Source organism: Onychomys torridus, chromosome 13, assembly GCF_903995425.1.
Source record: "Onychomys torridus chromosome 13, mOncTor1.1, whole genome shotgun sequence".
NCBI classification, from domain to species: Eukaryota; Metazoa; Chordata; class Mammalia; order Rodentia; family Cricetidae; genus Onychomys; species Onychomys torridus.
This window is the reverse complement of record NC_050455.1, coordinates 25,997,014-26,017,502: the sequence shown is the minus strand read 5'-3', so window position 1 is coordinate 26,017,502 and position 20,489 is coordinate 25,997,014. Positions and strand designations below refer to the sequence as shown.

General features: G+C 43.8%; 1 protein-coding gene across 9 annotated transcripts in view; it reads right to left on the bottom strand.

The window, feature by feature from the left end:
- Nucleotides 1-8,970, bottom strand: part of LOC118594698 (ankyrin repeat and KH domain-containing protein 1) — a 119,349-nt gene extending 110,379 nt beyond the window's left edge. For 3 of the 9 annotated variants that reach the window (XM_036204796.1, XM_036204797.1, XM_036204801.1), the window contains exon 1: nucleotides 8,452-8,933. In XM_036204796.1, the coding sequence (XP_036060689.1) occupies nucleotides 8,452-8,766 (315 nt within the window). In that variant the 5' untranslated portion in view covers nucleotides 8,767-8,933. Of the gene's footprint in view, nucleotides 1-8,451 lie in introns of all 9 variants that reach the window. The other 6 variants (XM_036204804.1, XM_036204803.1, XM_036204799.1 and 3 more) reach the window with 6 other exon arrangements.
- Nucleotides 8,971-20,489: the final 11,519 nt, after the last annotated feature.

The following is a 20,489-nucleotide window of genomic DNA, read 5'->3' as shown; positions in this document are numbered from 1 at the left end:
CTGCTTAGGAAGGGGGTGGAGGTGAAGGCCAGAGGACAACCTTAGATGTTCTATCTGCTCAAGCACCATACACCTTGTTTTTTGAAAAAAGGTATCTTGGTGAGGCCTGGAAATAATAGCCAATTAAGTTAAGCTAGGCTAGGCTAGGCTGGCTAGCTAGCAGCTAGCAAGCTCCAGGGAATTTACCTGTCTTGGCCTCCCCAGGGTGGAATTACAAACACACACTGCCACTTCTGGCTTCTTACTTTTGACAAGGGATATTGGGGATCTAACTCATATCACCATGCTTGCCTGGCAAGTACTTTATCAACTGAGCTATCTCCCCAGCCATCCTTATCCTTAATGTATAGGTCAGGCTGGCCTGGGCACTCCATGATCCTCTTGCCTTAGCTTCCCTGTATTCTAAGACACAGGCAGGGACCTTTAGAATTCTTTCATTTTTACTTTTCTTTCTTTTGAGATAGGGTCCATTAGAGCCCCTGCTGTCTTCTAACTCTTAATTCAGTATGCACTGAGGACAACTTTCAACTTCTGATCATCCTGCCTCTACCTCCCAAGTACTGGAGTTATATAGCCTTGCACCACAAAGCTTGGTTTTATGCTGTGCTAGGATAAAACTCAGATTTTCCTATTGTACTAAGCAAGCACTCTACCAACTGAGCTACATCCCCAGCCTGGAACTATGGAATTTTATTATGAAAGATAAATTCATGAAGAAGGTCCACCCACTAGACAGTTTTTTCTGTAAAAAAATGAGTAAAGGGTAGGACTAGAGAGATGACTCAGTGGTTAAGAGCACATACTATTCTTGCAGAGGGTCAGAGTTCTCTTCCTAGCACCCACCTCTGAAACACCTCTAACTCCAGCTCAAGAGGAATTTGATGCCCCTGGCCTCCACTAATACAAGCACTCATATGCAGATTCCACACACAACTCCACGTAGTCACATAATTAAAATTTAAAATAAGTCTTGAAAAAAGCCAAAGACTGAATGAGTAAATAATGCTAAACAGAGTTCCAAGCCACACAGTTACATTATACATCTATAATGTCTCTTCCAGCATGCAGGTGTACATGCAGATAGAGCACTCATATACATAAAGTACATAAATAAATAAATCTTAAAAAAAAAAATTCACTTTTGTTCATATATCCAAAGAATGGAACACAGTATCTAAAAGAGATATTTGTCCACCTGCATTCACAGCAGCATTATTCACGACCATCAAAAGCTGGGGATGGTGGCACATCCCTATAATTCCATTCCTAAGGCTAAAGGAGGGTGATCAAGAATTCAAATCGAGGCTGGGCTTGGTGACTTTAATCCCAGCACTTAGAAGGCAGGAGAATCTCTGAATTTGAGGCCAGCCTAGTTTACATATGGAGTTCCAGGACAGCTAGGACTAAATAGAGAGACCCTGGTTTATTTTTTAAAGAGTTCAAAGCCAGCATAGGCTAGAAAGCAAGACCTTGTGCTTCCTTCAAGACTAGAGAGCTGAATGACTGTCCACACCTGTAGCTCCAGTGGGAGGAGCAAGAGTTCAAGATCATCCTAAACTACATAACAGGTTTGAGGCCAGCTTGAGCTATGTAAGACCCTACCTCAAAAACACACACAAGAGAAAGGAAGAAAGGAACTGAGGGGAAAAGGGATAGGTACCTGTAATCCCAGCATTTAGGGATTAAAGACACAATGATCCCAAGTTTCAGGCCAACCTGGGCTGTATGTGTGACACTGTGTCTCAAGAAAGGGGGAGATGGGGACAACAAAGATGGCTATGCAGGTAAACGCACTGCCACACAAACCTAAAACCCTCATTGAACCCAGATCTACAAGTGGAAGGAGAAAAGCAACTTCCAAAGTTGTCCTCTGACCTCCACATTTTCGTCGGACAATGGGTCATGCACTTTCTTCCTCGCCCCTCTTTCTCCCTCCCTTCTTCCCTCTGCTCTCTCACACACACAATTTTTTAAAGGAATATTAAAAAATGAAAAAGGGAGTTCATTACTTATCCTTTATTAGATTATGAACTACATGTTATATGTTTAAAGACGCTTTCTTAAAAAATTAACAGAAACAAAACTCTCATACTTCGTTTCACAATAAGGTCTCCTTCCACTCACACCAACCAGTTCTACATTGCTCTAAACTCCTAACTCATATAATCACAATCAACACATTAACTTCTATGCTGTCTTACTGCTTTACAGAACAATACTGTCCAACTCTTGAAGTATATAACAGTTACAGTAATAACACATAGCTTCTTCTTGATTTAATATTTCCAATGTCTCCAAAATTTACACACTAGAATAGTTATATTTCCTATTTTATCACTGGTACTTATACAATAAAACTGTCTTGAACACACCAGAAGTCCTCATAACCATTTTTGTATGTTAACTTTCACAAAAACTAGGTAAACTTTTTGAAAATATTTAAAGTAAAAGTTCTTTTAATTGATAAACTTACTTTAGAAAATTTAAAACATTTCTGACTAGTTTTACATTAAACTTTTTCGGACCTTCTCTCTCTCTCTCTCTCTCTCTCTCTCTCTCTCTCTCTCTCTCTCTCGTTCAGGTTAAGCCTTGAGATGCTATTAAAAGCAGTGAGTCACCTTGTTTACCTAAGGTTTGAATACAGAGTATTCATGACAAAATTGCCATCCCTGACAAGAGTGGCCTCTATCCCAGTGGTTCTCAAGCAAGAGTGATTTTGTTCACAGGAGGCATCAGATGAGCATCTGAAGGATTTGGGTCTATCTCAATTACGTGTTTCTACTGGCATCTAGTGGATAGATACAGATGCTGCTAATGCGTGGGAGAACCCTCACAACAGAGAATTAATGTGGCCCAAAATTTCACTATGCTACTGAAAAACCCTGCTGTTATATAACAAATAACTATAAAAGAAATTAACTAGCTCCTTTGCCAATAGAGGAAAAACAAACTCTATATGGTCTGTGCTTTTGACTTAACTATTGACCTGCCTATCCAGCCTGTGCTTTTGAATCTAAAAGTAATTTTCAGAGAGAAAAAAATCCCTACAAATCTTCTGCTATAATTTTCAGGTCCATATTCAGCATCTTTGTGCTTTCACATAATTGTAAATATGGCACAAGCTTAAAAAACTATCAATATGATACACATTTATTAAAAGAAAAAGATCATTGGCTACCTTAAAGAATATGAGTTGTAAAGCTAGTTGAGGTGGGAAAAACTTACTTTTTATGTTATCTTTTCTTTCTAGACTGTTGAATTGTTCTCCATAAGACTGTTGAGTTTTATAATAAATTTAACCTTTTTTCCCCTTTAATGGAGATTAGGCAAGAGTTCTACCCTACCAGTGAGATACACCTTAAGCCCCATAACTTTGTAGTAATCCACCCCCACACACAGGGTTTCACTATGTAGCCCTGGCTGGCCTGAAACTCGATATATAGTTTATATAGGCCAGGCTGACTTTGAACTCAGAAATCTGTCTGCCTGGGATTAAACGTATATATGTGTACCACCAAACCCAGCATTTTCATAATTTTTTTAAAAATGTCACATATTATTCAAATATAGTATATGCATACTCTTACAATAGGTAACTTAAAATTCATCAATCTAAAAAAGTCCTTTCTTTAGGAATTATTTCTTTCAGCCTGTTAAAAGGGAAAAGGTATCACTTTAAAATTCACATCAAAAAATTGGTTTGTAACTGGGCGTAGTGGTGCATGCCTTTGATCCTAGCACTAGGGAGGCAGAGGCCAATGGGTCTCTCTCTGTGAGTTTGAGGCCAGCTCACATAGTGAGTGCCAGGACAGCCAGGGCTACACAGTGAGACCCTGTCTCAAAAAACAAATAAACAAAAAATGGTTTGTGAGCTGGAAAAATCATTCAGTGGTTAAGAAGACTTAACTACTGTAGCTAGAGTTTTCTCTCCGAACATCCCACAGCAAACTACTCTTCCAGAGGATCTAGGTTCAATTCCCAGAATCTATATGGTGACTCACAGCTGTCTGTAACTCCAGTCCCAAGGAGATCCAACGCCCTCATCTGGCCTCTGTGGGCACTGCACACAGATACATACAAACAAAAGACCCATGAACATAAAATAATTAAAAAATTAAACTGTTTTGTAAGAAAAGATGAATTAGTGGTGAAGAGCATGGACTACTCTTACAGAGGACTTGAATTTAGATCCCAGCACCCACACTGGACTGCTTACAACCACCTTCCAGTTCTAGGGATTCCAATAGAACCACACATACATATAAATAAAAATAAATCTTTAAAAAATAATTTTAACTCATTTATATTGGTTTTGTTTAAGACAGGTTCTCATGTGGCTCAGGCTGGTCCTGCTATGAAACTGAGGCTGGCCTTTAACTCCTGATCCTCCTGACTCATTCTCCCAACTCACTGGATTATAGTTCTGTACTTAGCTCTAAGAAATTTTTAACCTGACCTCTATTATCCAATGTAAGTTCTGACTCCTCTACTTAAGGACTTATATGGAGAAGGAAGAGACTCAATAACCCTGAAGAAATACAAAACAGATATTCCCCTATATTTAAATCCATATGCAATAGCTGAATCTGGTGGCATCGGCCTATTAACACTGAGGCTGAAGCAGAAGTATCAAAAGTTTTAAGTCCAGTGTGGTGGCATAGGCACCTGGGAATCCCAGCAATTGGGAAGCAGAGGTAGGTGGATCTCCGTGAGTTTCAAGACAGCCAAGGCTTCACAGTGAGGCTGTCTCAAAATACACACACACAAAAAAAAAAAACCAAAAACCAACAACAACAAAAACTAAACATTAATCCCTGCCTGAGCTAAAAAGCAAGGTCAAGGTTAGCCTGGGCAACTTAGCAAGCACCTCTCTCAAATCTTACAAAGTAAAGAGATGCTAGGGATGTAATTAGAGAGTACTCTAGCATATGCAAGGCCCTAGGTTTAATCCCCAGCACCACTAAACAAATAAATAACCAAATGACAGCATTCCCTAAGATAATATAACTCTGGTATTTTTTAAAAAATTGTATGGAGGCTGGAGAGAGGGCTTCAAGCCCGACCACCTCAGTTCAAACTCCAGAACTCATACCAGAGAGAACTGACTTCCACAAGTTGCCCTATGACATCCACAAGAATGCTACTGCACACATAATAATAGTAATAATAATAATAATAAGATTTAAAAAATTTACTAATAGTAATAGTCCTAGATCCCCTCCTCAAACTGCAGGACCTTTTAACATAACCAGCAAAAGACAATAGTGGGTCTTTTATTTCTCATTTCTTACCTTCTGCCCCAAATGGGGAAGAAGACAATCTCCACTTCCAACTATGTAACAACTAATTCATTGTCTCTAAAATAATTTAGGAAATATGAAAATTATGATTTTATTATTATTTCATCAAATACTTCATAGGTTAGTATTTTTCTAAGAACATTATGTTATCCCTTCCAAAGCAAAAGGATAAGACAGCTCATGAAAGAAAATAGAAAAGGTAAATAGCTTACTTAAGCAAAATAGTTCATTTCATTCACAAAGGCAGACTATATACCCTACAACACTTACTGCTGCTATGAAATATTTCAAGAATTTCTTTTCTGAAAGGAAACCCCACAAAAATAGCTTTCCTTCTCCACAGTTTCACAGTTAACAAACTGCATGCACATGAAACCCCACCCTATCTCCCCCCAAAACTCTGTAAGCTCAGAGAGCTACATTCCAAAACTAAAATTGTTTCTCCTCCTCCTCCTCCTCCTCCTCCTCCTCCTCCTCCTCCTCTTCTTCTTCTTCTTCTTCTTCTTCTTCTTCTTCTTCTTATTTTTCTTCTTCTGTTGTTGTTAAGGGAAGAAAAGGAAAAGAAGGCCAGCCAACTAGACATAATGGTGGCACACACAAGTCCAGCCTGGGCTACAATGTACAACCCTGTCCAAAAAAATATGAATATACACTCATACCCAATTTTTTTTTTTTTGCATAGAATATATAAGTAAGCAGGAGAATAAGAATAGATGTTCTGGCCAGGCATGGTGGCACACATCTTTAATCCAAGCACTTGGGAGGCAGAGGCAGGTGGATCTCTGATCTCTGATAGCCTGGTCTACAAAATGAGTTCCAGGACAGCCAGGTCTGTTATACAGAGAAACTGTCTTGAAAAAACAAAACCAACAATAGAATAGGTGTTCTGAGGCTGAAGAGATGGCTCAGTGGTTAAGAGCACACTGACTGTTCTTCCAAAGGACCCCAGTTCAATTCCTAGCACCGACATGATGGTTCACAAACAGCTGTAACTCTAGTTTCAGGGGACATGACATCCTCTTCTGGACTCCGTGGGCACTAGGCACTCAAGTGGTATACACACATATAGGCAAAACACCATCACATATAAAACAAACAAACAAAAATTCTTTAAGTATTAAGCTGGGCATGACAGTACATGCACTCAATCCTGATACTTGGAAGGCAGAAGCAGGCTGATCTCTGTGAATTCAAGGCCAACCTGTCTACAAAGCCAGTTCCATGCCAGCCAGAGCTACACAGTAAGACCTTGTCTCAAAAAAAAAAAAAAAAAAAAAAAAAAAAAAAAAAGATGAAAACGTATAGATTATACCCATAGCTTCAACACACATTATAAGAAAGGTGTGTATGTTAGAAACAAACACTGAAACAGAAATTTGACTTGGAAGTTCACTAGCACTTTTATCTGTGAAGAAATTTAAACACTATTCATAAAAGCTATCAGTAACCTCTAATCTCATCCATGCCAATTATGTCAAAAGTGGTCCCCAAATCAAGGCAAATATCTTCCCCTAACATTTAGAATAAAGTAAACCTTTTCAGAGCTTCCCTTTCAAGTTACAAAGAAAAATGAAACAAAATTTTAGAATCTAAAGTTAACCACCAGTTTATTTCCTAGCTAAACATGTGTTCTGGGTTCAGCTCTCATCAAGTTTCACTGAAAGGATAAAGCCTTCCACAAACCCAAAATTGAGGGAGCTGCAGACTCTCCCAACAACTGACTACCCATCCCAACAACTGACTACCCATCCCAACAACTAACTACCCAAGTAAAATTCTTCTCTCATCTTGGCTTAGAATTTATTTTCTTACAGTGAAATTCAAAAATATGGATGGATAGATAACATACATAGTTTGTTTTTTTTTTCCCAAAGTAGAATGTTGAGTCCAAAGAAACTCCTGTTCAGACCTAGGAATAACAGTGTGTAACTGTACTCTGCAATAATTTCTCCTTATTCCTCTCAAATGTACAAGCCAGGATCATTGTGGTACACAGAAATTCCTGTACTTTAACACCAGGACCAGAGGCTAAAATCACAAGGGATGAACCAGGCATGTTAGGACCAACATAGAAGAAATAGTTATCTAGGCATGGTGTTGCACACCTGTAATCCAGCACTAAGGAGATATAGTCAGGAGAAGGATCACATAAAGTTCAGCCAGCCTTATCTACACAGCAACTCACAGGCTAAATTAAAACATTCAATAAATCATAGCCAAAATAAAAAATAATAATAATTCTGAGCACTTTAAAAATATCACAGTACAGTACTCTATCCTGACCACTGTCAAAGAAAATAGTAAGTTATAAATGTATATTATGTGATTAAGTGTGCAAATATCTACAACTATGTATGTCATCTTTTCTCCCAAGAGACCACAGAGTATCTACCATCCTAAGTTGCTCACACCTGAAATGTGCACACGTGCTAAAAGAAATGGAAGAGCTCAACTCATTTTCTTCACGAGAAAACGTGTGTGTTGGATGCCTCACCTTCTCCCAGGCTAAAAACCTCAGCGTTCGACTATCCAGCTATTCCGAAGCTCAAAGATGCCTTGGAACTTCCTTTTCCTGTCTAACTTCACAAAAAACGTCCAAGAGCCAGTCACGTGATCCCCCCCCCAACCCCAGCGTGAAAGCTGAGAACTTAATACTCACCTGCCTCAAACTAAAGAGAAAATAAGAAGCGCTCTACTTAAATGCATAGGCAAGGCAACACGGTAGGGCAGAGAGGGACAGCAAGCAGAAAGGCTTTTTGAGCTAGCTAGCTGCGTCCTCCAATCTGTTTCTCGGCTCCCTCAGTACCAAGGGCAGGGACTCGGGCTCGGAAGACCCCGCCCTCCCCCATCTCCAACACGGGGTGGGCGGGAGGTAGCCTGCCGAGTCCGGGTTCCCGCGCGAAGCTCGCCGACTAAAGAGCTCCCCTATTGTGGGTCTAGAGACGCCGACGGGGACCCGTCCCGCTCCAGACGCGCGCCGAAGAGCAAGCGGAGCGCTCGCTAGGCCCGCACCGCTGCCACTGTGGCCCTGCAGGCGACGGCTGTCAAGGGGACACTGCAGCCGGGAAGCGGGAGGGTGGGCCAGCCGGGTGCGGACCCAGAAGAATCCACGGCGCACGCAACCTTAGAGACAAGGGTCCTGGAGCTATACCTCGGACACCTCGTCCTCGTCGCTTCCAGAGGCGCCACCTCCGCCGCCCGTCCTCAGCACAGCAGCCGCCAACTTGAAATCCAGCGCTGCGTCCCCTCCGCCGGCGCCGCCGCCGCCGCCGCCGCCGCCGCCACCGCCGCCGCCGCCGACTCCCGGCGCGGGCCCAGCCTCCCCAAAGAGCCTCACGGTGCGGATTCCCAGCCCGACCCCTCCCGGCGGAGGCGGCTCCGAGGCCCCAGCTGGGGCGGATCGCGGAGCTACGGAGTCCAAATCCTCCTCAAAGGAGGTGCCGCCACCCCCGCTGTCCGTCAGCATGGTTCGCACGCGGAGCCGGAGACGCCGCGGAGTCACTCGCGGCCACAGCCAGCGGCTGATCCCAGGAAGGTGAGGAGCAGCAGGAGGAAGAAGCGTCTCCTTCCCCCCCGTCCCAGCAGCGCCACTAACTTCTCTCTGCCTAACCTGCTGCCTCCCGCCCCTCAGACTCATCACTGGTCGCGACTCCCAGGCGCCTGCAAACCATTGGCCAAAGGGATCTGTCGCTCACGCTCTCCGTCACGCGCTGCTAGCTGGCTCGCAGCCCCCAAGCTGCGTTGACCCGCGCAGGCCTAGGCGGTTGTGAACACCCGCCTCCTACTTCTCCCGAGCTGACTTCCGGTCTTCTCCTCTGTCTATTGGTCAGCCTCCGTGACTATCGTATCGCGACCTTAAAGTGGATTAGTTGGCCTTGCAGTCACTCAAGATGAACCCTAACAATGGGGAACTCAATTGGCGCCAGAGATTGTCGGTCATTTTGTCACGGGACGTCGCGTGGTACAATTGGCCTGTGAGGATATTGTTCGTCCCGCCCCCATCTGAGGTGACGGGAAAGGGCTGGGGAATTTCCATTTCTCATTAAAAGGAGGGCTGACGTGAGAACCCGCAAGAATTAACAAAATATGAAGTAAACCTAACCCTTCGCTTGGAGAGTCTTGTGCGTCCAAGATGCAAGAGGCGTCGAGGTAACAAAGTAGCTCCCACCTGTCGCTCTCCCACGGGCGCCGCGGCTATGGCCGGAAGTAGCTGCACGGGGATTGGCGGAAAGAAGCAATCGGTCTCAGCGAAGCCCCATCTTCCTGCCATTTCCTGGTTGGAGGGCCGCGACGTCAGTCAGCACGGCAGGCTCCGCCTCCGGGACAGGTGAGGCTACTTAACCCGTTTGCCTCCGGCTGTTTGGGAGGGAGCCGGGGCCTGGGAGCGCCCGCGCGGCTCTCGCCGGGCTGGGCTGATGCCGCCTGTCCAGGCTGAGCCCAGCGCGCGGAGGTTAAGCCACCCGGGAGCCACTCCGGATGGCCGTCCTGAGGCGTCTGGGTCCGCCCGCGCGCCCGGTGGTGGCCAGGCTCTGCAGCCTTCGGCTGGGATGGCCCGGCGGGGCCGCAGGCTGGACAGCGCCATCCCTCCGTCCTGGGAACTGTCCCGCGGAGGAAGGTGGAACGGTGCGCGGAATCCGACCGCCGGGCTGGACGCGGATAAGAGGGCGTGCGCGCGGGCTGTTTCTGGTCAGGTGCCGCCTCTGTAAAATGGGAACGTGAGCACCCACCCCCCCCCCGGGTGGTTTATAAGTTAAAGCTGACCGCACACGGAGCCCGGCCGAGTGGCCAGCTTAGAGGAAGATTCGGTTTTCTTAGCTAATCCTCTCTCTTTCTTCAGGAGTTCGCTGCCCGTCCTGGGTTCTGCCAGCTAAACCAATTGTAACAAAATTTCTGACCAAGGAGCTCACCGCTCTCTAATGACTCCCCTTCCTCTCTGTCTCAACCCCTTCCCCCTTTTTTATCAATAAAAATGGTTAAAAGTGTTACGGTTCCTCACTAATTCATTATTTAAAATCACAAAGGGATTTGGTGAAGTTTGTATGAAAAAAAATGTCCTTTTATCCCGCTGATGTACACATTAGCTAAAAAGATTTGTCATTTTCTCCTTAGAGTTCTTATAAAGAATTGTATCTGCCTTGATTGTGCAATATCCAGTATTTCACCCCCATTAATTGGGTTTTGAAAATACTATAAAGAATATAAATGGGCTGAAGAGATCAGCCATCTCTTGGCCGTTAAGTGTTGTTTTTTGTTTTGTTTCTGGGCATAATCAGGCATGCTTGTAATACCAACCCTTGGTTGTGCCAAGCATTTTTTAATTACTTTTAAAATTTCTTAAACTTGATAATTGCTCATTTTGGCATTTCATATGCCAAGAAGGACATATTTCCCATGAAAAGAACATTCTTAGTAAATGTTCTTTCTAGATAGTAAGTTGTAGAAAATGGGAGAGATCTTACTTTATATAACTTTTTATGTAAACAACATACACAGGTTTTGTTGTTGGATTCTTTGGTTTGGTTTGGTTTTTTTCAAGACAAGCTTTCTCTGTGTAGTCCTGGCTGTCCTGGAACTCCCTCTGTAGATCAGGTTAGCCTGGAACTCACAGAGATCCACCTGCCTCTGCCTCCCAAGTGCTGGGATTAAAGGCGTGCCGGCTACTATATACAGTTTTAATTAGCCTGCATCCTCTGATGTTTTCAAGACGTGTGACTAGCTCACAATCCAAACTAAGCAACTAAGAAGAAAAGAGGGAAAAAAAAAAAAAAAAAAAAAAGCACTGCCCAACCCACTTCAAAGCTGGATTATCCAGAATTGGTTTGGATACATCCTTAGGCAAAAACAGGTATTGACTGGTGCAGCATTACAAAGGAACTACTTGTCATTGCTACTACGAGTACAAAAATAATTTCTGATGCCACTCGATGAATAAATACATTAAAGTATTTAAACAAATTAATGAATCTGAAAGAGAGGAAACTAAAAACTGGACATTTTCATTTCCTCCATCCATTTGAGAACTATATACTCCTTGATTCAGTACCTAGCAACTAACCCAGAGAGCACGTCAATATGATGGAGCAATACTCATTGTTTCCCCTGAATCTTTACCTGAAACACTTGTCAGTAGTTTACTATTATGAGACTCTAAGTTTCCGAGAAGTTTGGTGACTGGTGTGTAGTTCAGAATGATTGACTATTCCATAGAACTACAGCTCTGTGCTTTCAATTATTTTTAAAATTTCTTATGTGTGTAAGTGTTGGCCTACATATATGTCTGTATACCACATGTGTGTGCCTGGGACCCACAGAGGCCAGAAGACAGTGTCAGATCCCTTGGAACTGGGATTACTTACAGATGGTTGTGAGCTGCTGTGTGGATGTTAGGATTCAGACCCCGGTTCCTCTGCAAGAAAAACCAGTGCTCTTAACCACCAAGCTATCCCTCCAGGCCTTTTTTAAATTTTTATTTAAATTTTTTTTTTTCTTTTATGATTGTTGGAGACAGGGTTTCTCTGTGTAGCTTTGGAGCCTGTCCTGGAATTCACTCTGTAGACCAGGTTGGCTTCGAACTCACAGAAATTCTCCTGCCTCTGCCTCCCGAGTGCTGGGATTAAAGGCGTGCGCTGCCGCCGCCGCCGCCGCCGCCGCCGCCGCCGCCACCACCACCCAGCTGCAATCTTTTTTATAGTGTGTGTGTGTGTGTGTGTGTGTGTGTGTGTGTTTGTATGTTCCACAGTGCTAAAGTGGAGGTCAGAGAAAAACTTGGTGGAACAGGTTTTGTCATGTCACCTTTACATAGTTATCAGGGATCTAACTCTGGTTTCTAGACTTGTGTGTCAGGCGTATTTACTCAATGAGCCATCTCACCTGCTCCTGATTTTTATTTTATGAAAAGCGGTCTCATGTAGCCCAAACTGGCTTTGAACTTTCAATAGAAGAGACTGCCCTTGAACTTCTGATCTCTCTTCTTCCAACTCCTGTGCCTGGCTCGATTTTTGTTTTGGTTTGTCTGTATGTTTGTTTTTATTATGTAGCTCTGACTGGCCTGGAACTCATTATGTATACCAGACTAGCCTCAAACTCACAGAGATCCCCCTGCTTCTGTCTTCAAAGTAGTAGGAATAAAGGCACACTTGTTGTTATTGACTGGAACTCTGTAGCCCAGACTAGCCACATGTGTGTATATGTGTGTGCTTCTTGAGTTGGGTATAGTGGTCCACACCTGTAATTCCACCATTCAGGAAGCTGAGGCAGGAGAATTGAGAATTTAAGGCCAAACTGAGCTACATGGCATGACCCTGTCTCAGTCAGTCAATTTTTGTTAGAAATGAGCATTAGAATAAAAATTGTCCCCAGAGAACTAACAGGAGTATTTATGGTGCTGTATGTGTCCTCATTTGATGTATTTTGTATACTTAGGGTGTGGAGGAACTCACATGGAGCTTCATGTATACTAGGTGAGGTCTCTGCTCCTGAGCTGCATCCCCAGTAATATACGGTGTATTTATAATGTTTCTTTTTTACCATCTTTTAGGCAGGCCAAGGAAAGGGGGGGTGGGCAAGCTCTACAGCTTCAGGGTTTTTGTTTGTGGTTTCGGGAGGTAGGGGGAGTGGAGCAGGGTCTCACTGTGTAGGTCGTGGCTGGCCTGTAACTCACAGAGATCCACCCGCCTTTGCCTCCTGAGTGCTGGGATGGCAAGTACCACCATCAGAAAAAAATGCACTCTGTATAGTGAGACCCTGTCTCAGTTGAGAGAGAGGACAAGAATGCTTCTGCTGCTCTTACAGAGGACCTGAGTTTGGTTCTTGGCACCCACATCATGCAGCTCATTACCATCTGTAGCTCCAGCTCCAGGGGATCCAACACCTTTTTTTCTAGCTCCCTTGAACACCTGCACACAAACTAATATACATATAAGTAAAAATAAAATTTAGAAGGGGGATGTGGTGGTTTAAATAAGTATGGCCCACATAGACTCGTGTATTTGAATGCTTGTCCCATAGAGCGCGGCACTAGTAGGAGGCGTGGGCTTGTTGGAGGAGGTGTGGCCTTGTTGGAGTAGGCGTGGCCTTTTGGAGTGGGCGTGGCCTTGTTGGAGGAGGTGTGGTCTTTTGGAGGAAGTGTGTCACTGTGGGGGCAGGCTTTGAGGTATCATATGCTCAAGCTATACCCAGTGTGGCACAGTCTCCTGCTGCCTGCAGATCAAGATGTAGGACCCTCAGCTCCTTCTCCAGCACCATGTCTACCTTCATGCCACATGCCAATAATGGACTAAACCTCTGAACTGTAAGCCAGCCCCAATTTAATGTTTTCCTTTGTAAGAGTTGCCATGGTCATGGTGTCTCTTCACAGCAATGGAAACCCAAACTAGGAAGGGAGAATGGAGAGGTGGATCAGTGGTCAGGAGTATATATTCCTCTTATAGAGGACTGGCGTTCAGTTCCTAACACTATGTTGAGTACCTCACAGCTTCCTGTAACTCAAACTTCAAGGGGTCTGATACCCACTTCTGGCCTCTGCATGCACTGCATTCAGATGCACATACTCATATGCAGATATACACATACATATAATTAAAAAATAAACTCTTTTTTGAAAAAGCCACCTGTATGTGTCTGTAACCCCAGTGCTGGAGTAGGGTAGAAGGGTAAGGGTCAGTCAACATAAGATCCAGCCAGGTGGCTGTGATGCACACCTTTAATCCCAGCACTCGAGAGGCAGAGCCAGGTGGATCTCTGTGAGTTTGAGGCCAGCCTGGTCTACAGATAGAGATCCAGGACAGGCAGCACCAAAACTACACAGAGTTTTGTCTCAAAAAAAAAAAAACAAAAACAAAAAAAAACAAAACAACAACAACAAAAAAAGACTGACAGATCCTGGGGGGCTTGCTTGCCAGCCAAACTAGTTAAAATGCAAACTCCATGTGTGCATAAACCAGACACATACATATACCACATACAAAAAGGTGGATGGTGCCTGAAGAATGACCTCCGGCCTCTACACACACATAATCACACAACATGCACACACTTGTGCTTGCAAAATCCAATATAAGGCTAGCAAGGTGGCTCAGATAAAGGCACTTGCCACCAAGATTGATGAACTGAGTGATTCCAGGAGCCCACATGGTAGAAGGAGAGAATTGACTCTCACTAGCTGCCCTCTAACCTCACTCTCCATGCTATGCTTGTGCCCACACATATACACAGATGCACAGACACACTGATTTTATTTATTCATTGTGTGTGTGTGTGGGGGGGTGCCTTCAGAGACTGGAAGGTGTTAGATCCCCGGAGCTGGAATTACAGGCAGTTGTGAGTTGCCTGTCATGGATGGTGCTAGGAAACAAACTTGGGTCCTCTGGAAAAGCAGCAAGTGCTTTTAACCACTGAAACATCTCTCCAGCTTCCCATCACCATTTTTTTTTTTTTTTTCAAATTAATGGAGCCCAACATGGCAGTGCTTGCCTGTAATCTCAGCCCTTGGGAGGTAAAGAGAGGTGGATCAAGAGGTAAGACAAGCCTGGCAAAGCAAGTTCAAGGCCAACCTAGGCTACAAAAGACCTTGCCCGAAAAGAAACAAATCAGTTAATGAAGCAGCGTGTGGTGAAACACACTTGTAATCTCCAAACTGGAAAGGTACAGGCAGGAGAATCACTGGACCTTGAGGTCAGCCTAGGCTACATAGTGAGTTCCAAACCATTCCAGGCTCTTAGGTGAGCACCTTACATGTGGCACTATAGTTCCAATCCCAGCACCAATGTTTAAGGAAGCCTGGTCAACGTACTAAGTTCTAGAAGAGCGAGATCTTTAAAAAAAGAAAAAGAAAGAAAGGAGGTGGTGATGGTTGTGCACACCTTCATCCTAATGCCACGGCTACGTAAGACCCTATCTCAAAGTAAAACAAAACAAAATTTACATATGCCAGATTTACATATGTAGATTATGGCTTTATGAATGATAAGTATTAAGTTCTATTTAAAGTGTGTGTGTGTGTGTGTGTGTGTGTGTGTGTGTCCCCATCTATGGAGGTCAGAAGACTGAGTCAGATTCCTGGAGCTGGAGTTACAGGTGATTGTAAGCCACCTGATGTGGGTCCTGGGAACTGACCTTGCGTCCTTTTCTACAGCAGCAAGTGCTCTTAACCACTGAGGCATCTCGCCAGCCCCTCTTTGGTTTTGTCTTTTTTTTTTTTTTAATAATGTGTGTGAGTGAGTATGTGCATTGCCAGGAGGAGTATGTGGAGGTCAGAACAGAGAACAACTTGGGGGAGTAGATTCTCTCCTTTCACCGTGTAGATTCTAGTTAGAGCTTGAACTCAGGTCATCAGGCTTGGTAGCAGTCCCCTTTATCCACTGAGCCATCTTGTTGACCCATAAGTGACTTTTATTGAGTTTTCAACTTATCTGTAAGTAATACATCACTCTGGGTAATCAGAAGATTCAATAATGGTAGTAAGAAAAAGATCACTGTAGAAGGGTTGGGAATATAGCTCAGTTAGTACAGTACCAACTTAGCATGCACAAGGTCCTGAGTTTGATTCCCAGCATCTCACCAAACCAGGTGTGGTTGCATTGGTTGTAATCCTATCACTTGGAGTGGAAGGCAGGAATTAGAAGTTCAAGGTCATCTTTGGCTCCATAGCATGTTCAAGGCCAGCCTGGGCTACACGAGACTGTCTTTTAAAAAATCATTATATGAATAAAATGAAGAGCTTGTCAAATGGGATACTTGGCAGTGTGAAGGGGTTTTTGTTTGTTTGTGCTTGTTTTACGTGGTTTTTTTGAGACATGGTCTCACTCTAGCCTTAAACTCAAGGGAATTCTCTTGCCCTGACCTCTCAAGTGCTGAGATCTTAGGCATGCACCACCATGCCTGGGCTAGCAACAACCATTTTTCAGGTGAAGGTGTAGATGACTGATACATCCTTTGGAGGAACTTAACCCATGTGAAGCCCAGAACTCCTGAGAAACTGCTGAACAGAAACATAGGTTCTTGTCTTTACAGTAACTAGAAACATGTTTCAAAAAGATACCAAATTGCAAAATGTAGACCAAGTTGTTTCTCCCTGTGAACCCTTGGAGAGTATACTTTGGGTCTTGCCTTCCTCGGAAGATGCATTTGTCCAGTGAAAGATGAAAAGTTGTAGCCGTTCTATAGCATCCCCATGTGGGTACATAGTACAGGAAAACCAAACATCTAACCGAGGGTCGCACACCAGCAACTGTTGGAACGCAGCCCAGTCCGCATTTGGACATGCAAAAACAAAACAATCAATAGATCCCTTGGAAAAGTCCAGACTTCTGCTTCTGCCTTAAGTATCCACTTTGTACCTTTCATATGTATCTTACTACAATTTAGGCAGCCACACTTGCTTTCTTTAGAAGCTCTCCATAGTTAGTGCCATGTTCAGCTAGTCTTTAAAGTTCCCACTTCAGTGGAAACTTGGGTTCTCATGTATAAACACTTTCTTGATGAGGGAGCCATTAGATAGTAACCCCAACACAAGAACTCACTCAATTCACAGGTTACTGTGGCCTGGCATTTAGTCAGTCTGCACTTTTAAGTCAGAAAGACTCCTGAAAATCCTCTAGCTTTCATAATCCTATCACTTTCTTTTTAACTTATTTTATTTTCGAGACAGGGTCTTGCTCTGCGGCCCCAACTGCAGACTGGTCTCACTAGAACTTATCATATGCAGAGATTTGGGTTTGTTTTCTTATTTCTTTTTTGAGACAAGGCCTCTCTATGTATCCTTGACTAGCCTAGAACTCACTGTGTAGACCAGGCTGGCCTCAAACTCACAGAGGTCTACTTGTCTCTGCCTCCCAAGTGCTGGTATCAAGGTCATAGGTCACTATACCTGACTGTTGTTTTTGAGACAGGGTCCCATATACCCTAGATTGGCCACAAATTCAACATATAGCTGAGGCTGGCCTGGAATTCATGAACTTCCTGCCTCCACTAAACAAGCAACGATAATGCCAGTGTTCACAATCACACACAGCTCACACCTCTGTTATTACTGTTGCTGTTGTGTGTGGATGATGGGAGGGGGGCCCTTTGTGGTAAGTGCTTTACCCTCTGAACCATCTTGCCTTCTCTCCCATTTCCCTTTTTACTACCATAGTAGCTGGAAGACTGGGCATTAGCGTCGGTATCTCCTGGGAAAATCTCTGAGATAACATACAGGATCTTACCTGTCACATTGTTTTCTGTGAGACTTAGATGCACTTACCAAAGTGGGGAAGGAGCAAGCCCAGGACTCCAATTGGAGGAGCAATTTTAACTTGCAGGTAAGGCCTGAGTCATTCTGCAGGCTGATCTCTGCAACTCTTGTGGAGGGTTTGAACTTAACTCAGTTTGCCACACCCCTCACCCCTCAAGGCAGGCTCATAAATCAGGAGACGCAGCAAGGCGTTCACCTGCAGGGCAAGGTGTCAAGGTGACAGTGCCACCTACCAGGTGTTCTTCCTTAAAGAATGGCATGTTGTCTACTGTGGCCCCAAGAGCGTGTGTACAGGAAGCCTGTTTGAGCCTTGAGTCTGCTCGAAGCTTCAGGCAAGAAAAGTGGCCAGGACTCTCTGGAACTTTCCGTCTAGCAGCCCTTCTCAAACCCTGTGTTGACAGCACTAGAGGCACCGGGGAAGAAACCAACAATATTGGACTTTATCAGAGATTTAGGGGTAAAAGTTTGCTGGTTAAAGAGAATTCCTTCACTTTACACTGTCATGTAGAAAACATATCTGAGAAGTGGGCAGGCTTGTCAGTGACCTCTCAGAATCTCTGTTCATAAAGCAGCAGTTTTTAATGAAGATTGAGCTGTACTAGAAAGTCCAATGATGTGTTGGGGATTTAGCTCAGTGGTAGAGCACTTGCCTGCCAAAAACAAGGCCCTGGATTCCATCCTCAGTGCAAAAAATAAAATAATAAAATAATAATAATAATAATAATAATAATAATAATAATTAATAAAGTCCAAAGGAAGCAGTAATAACTGTCCTATACACCTAGCATTTCATGTGAGGGTTAGGAATTCTGGAGAATGACACTAGAACTCAGAAATATTTAAAACAAAACTGGTTAGACCACTACTTAGAGCCTCATAATCTCGTGTCCAATAACTGGCCTCATAAGTTCTAGTGCTTTCTCATGTGCCACGAGCACCGGAGCAGAGGGTAGAATCTTTAGTAAGATCATCTCAGAGGTGACTTCATCTGAGTGTGTGTGTGTGTGTGTGTGTGTGTGTGTGTGTGTTCATGTACATGAATATTCATTAAAACCTTATTTGTCCATCAGTGAGGAAATGGTAAATAACTCGTGATACAGCTAAAATATTTTCTGATTCTGTATATACTTGTCTAAAAGAAAAAAAAGTTAAGAAAATCTGTGCTATTGTACTGGAAGGGTCTCATGTAACCCAGGCTAGACTTGAAGTTCTGATCTACCACCACTCATTTCAGTTTTTTAAAAGACAACACTTTACTTGTATATGCACTGTTTGAATTTGTTTATAAAACGTGGCAGTTTTGTAGTAACCTCTAAAATCACCCAGGTCATCACCCTAAAATAAGTAGCCCAGGGAGACTGCAGAGGTGGCTCAGTGATTAAGAGCAATGCATGCTCTAAAAAGGACCTAAGTTCGGTTTCCAGCATCTACATCAGGCAGCTCACAACCACATGTAACACTATTTCCAGGGTAACTGATGCTCTCTTCTGGTTTCCAAGGGCACCTACATGTACACAGTATACACATACAAACACACATAAATAAAAAAATTAAAATCTTAAGCTGGGTGGTAATGGTGCACACCTTTAATCCCAGCACTTGGGTGACAAAGGCAGGTGGATCTCTGTAAATTTGAGGCCAGCCTGGTCTACAGAGCTAGGTTTGAGACAGGCAGGGCTACACAGAAAAACCCTGTCTCAAAAAATGTGTGTGTGTGTGTGTGTGTGTGTGTGTGTGTGTGTGTGTGTGTGTAGCTCAGGCTAGCCTGGAACTCGCTATGTCACCATGGATGTCCTTGAACTCCCTGTCCTCCCAACTCTAACTCAGATATCTGTTACTACTTGCCATTTTATGGGGTTCTTGGATCAAACCCAGGGCTTTGTAGACGCTAAGCAAGTACTCTATATCCCTGGCCCCCTAATTTTCTTGCAGTATTGGAATTGAATGTATGGGCACCAAATAAACAAAGCAAGAACTGTACCACTGAACTACACTCTAAACCTAAAAAAGCCACACTTTATTGGCCAGGCTGGCCTTGAAAGTGACATCCTCCTGCCTCAACCCTTAGGATAGTTGGGATTACAGGCTTGTGACACCAAGCTAGCCAACATTATTATTTTTGTTTGGTTTTGGGGTTGTTTTTTGTTTGTTTGTTTATTTGTTTTAGACAGGGTCTTTTGTAGCCCAAACTGGTCTTGAACTCCTGACCCTCTCACCTCTACCTCCCAAGTACTAGAACTACAGGCACATACCAAACACCTGATAAGAAATCCTTACTATCTCTTCTGAAGTAACTTCTATTCCACTGTTTGCTAGTTATGGGACCTCACTCTGCGGTCCAGGCTATCTGGAACTCACTGTGTGACCCAGACTAGCCTCAAGCTAGCAGTATCCTTCTATTACCTCAGCCTTCCAAGGGCTTGCTGGCTTTATAAGCATGAGCCACATGCCCAACTCTCAAATCTACAAAATACACTTAATTTAGAGAAATGGGAACTTAGGGAAGAAATATTTGACATCTTTTAACACAAACACACCGTTTCATCACCTCAATTCTCGAAAGTGTGATCTGTATATGCCCAGAGGTTTGAAGACCTTTGCAGGGAGCCCCTGAAGTAACAACTGTTTTTGAGTCCAGGCATGGTTCGGGAGACCTATAACCCCAACACTTGGGAAACTGAAGTAGGAGGCACCATGAGTTTGAGGCTGACCTGAGCTACATATTGAAGCCCTGTCACAATAAAAGGAGGAGGAGGAGGAGGAGGAGACAAAATTAAAAATTTACCTGCTTGCCAGGTAGTAGTTGCACACGCCTTTAGTCCTAGCACTCAGGAGGCAGAAGCAGGTGGATCTGTGAGTTCAAGGCAGCCTGGTCTACAGAACAAGATCCAGGACAGCAAGCTACATGGGGAAACCCTGTCTTGGGGGAAAAACAACTTACCTGCTGATACCTTAGC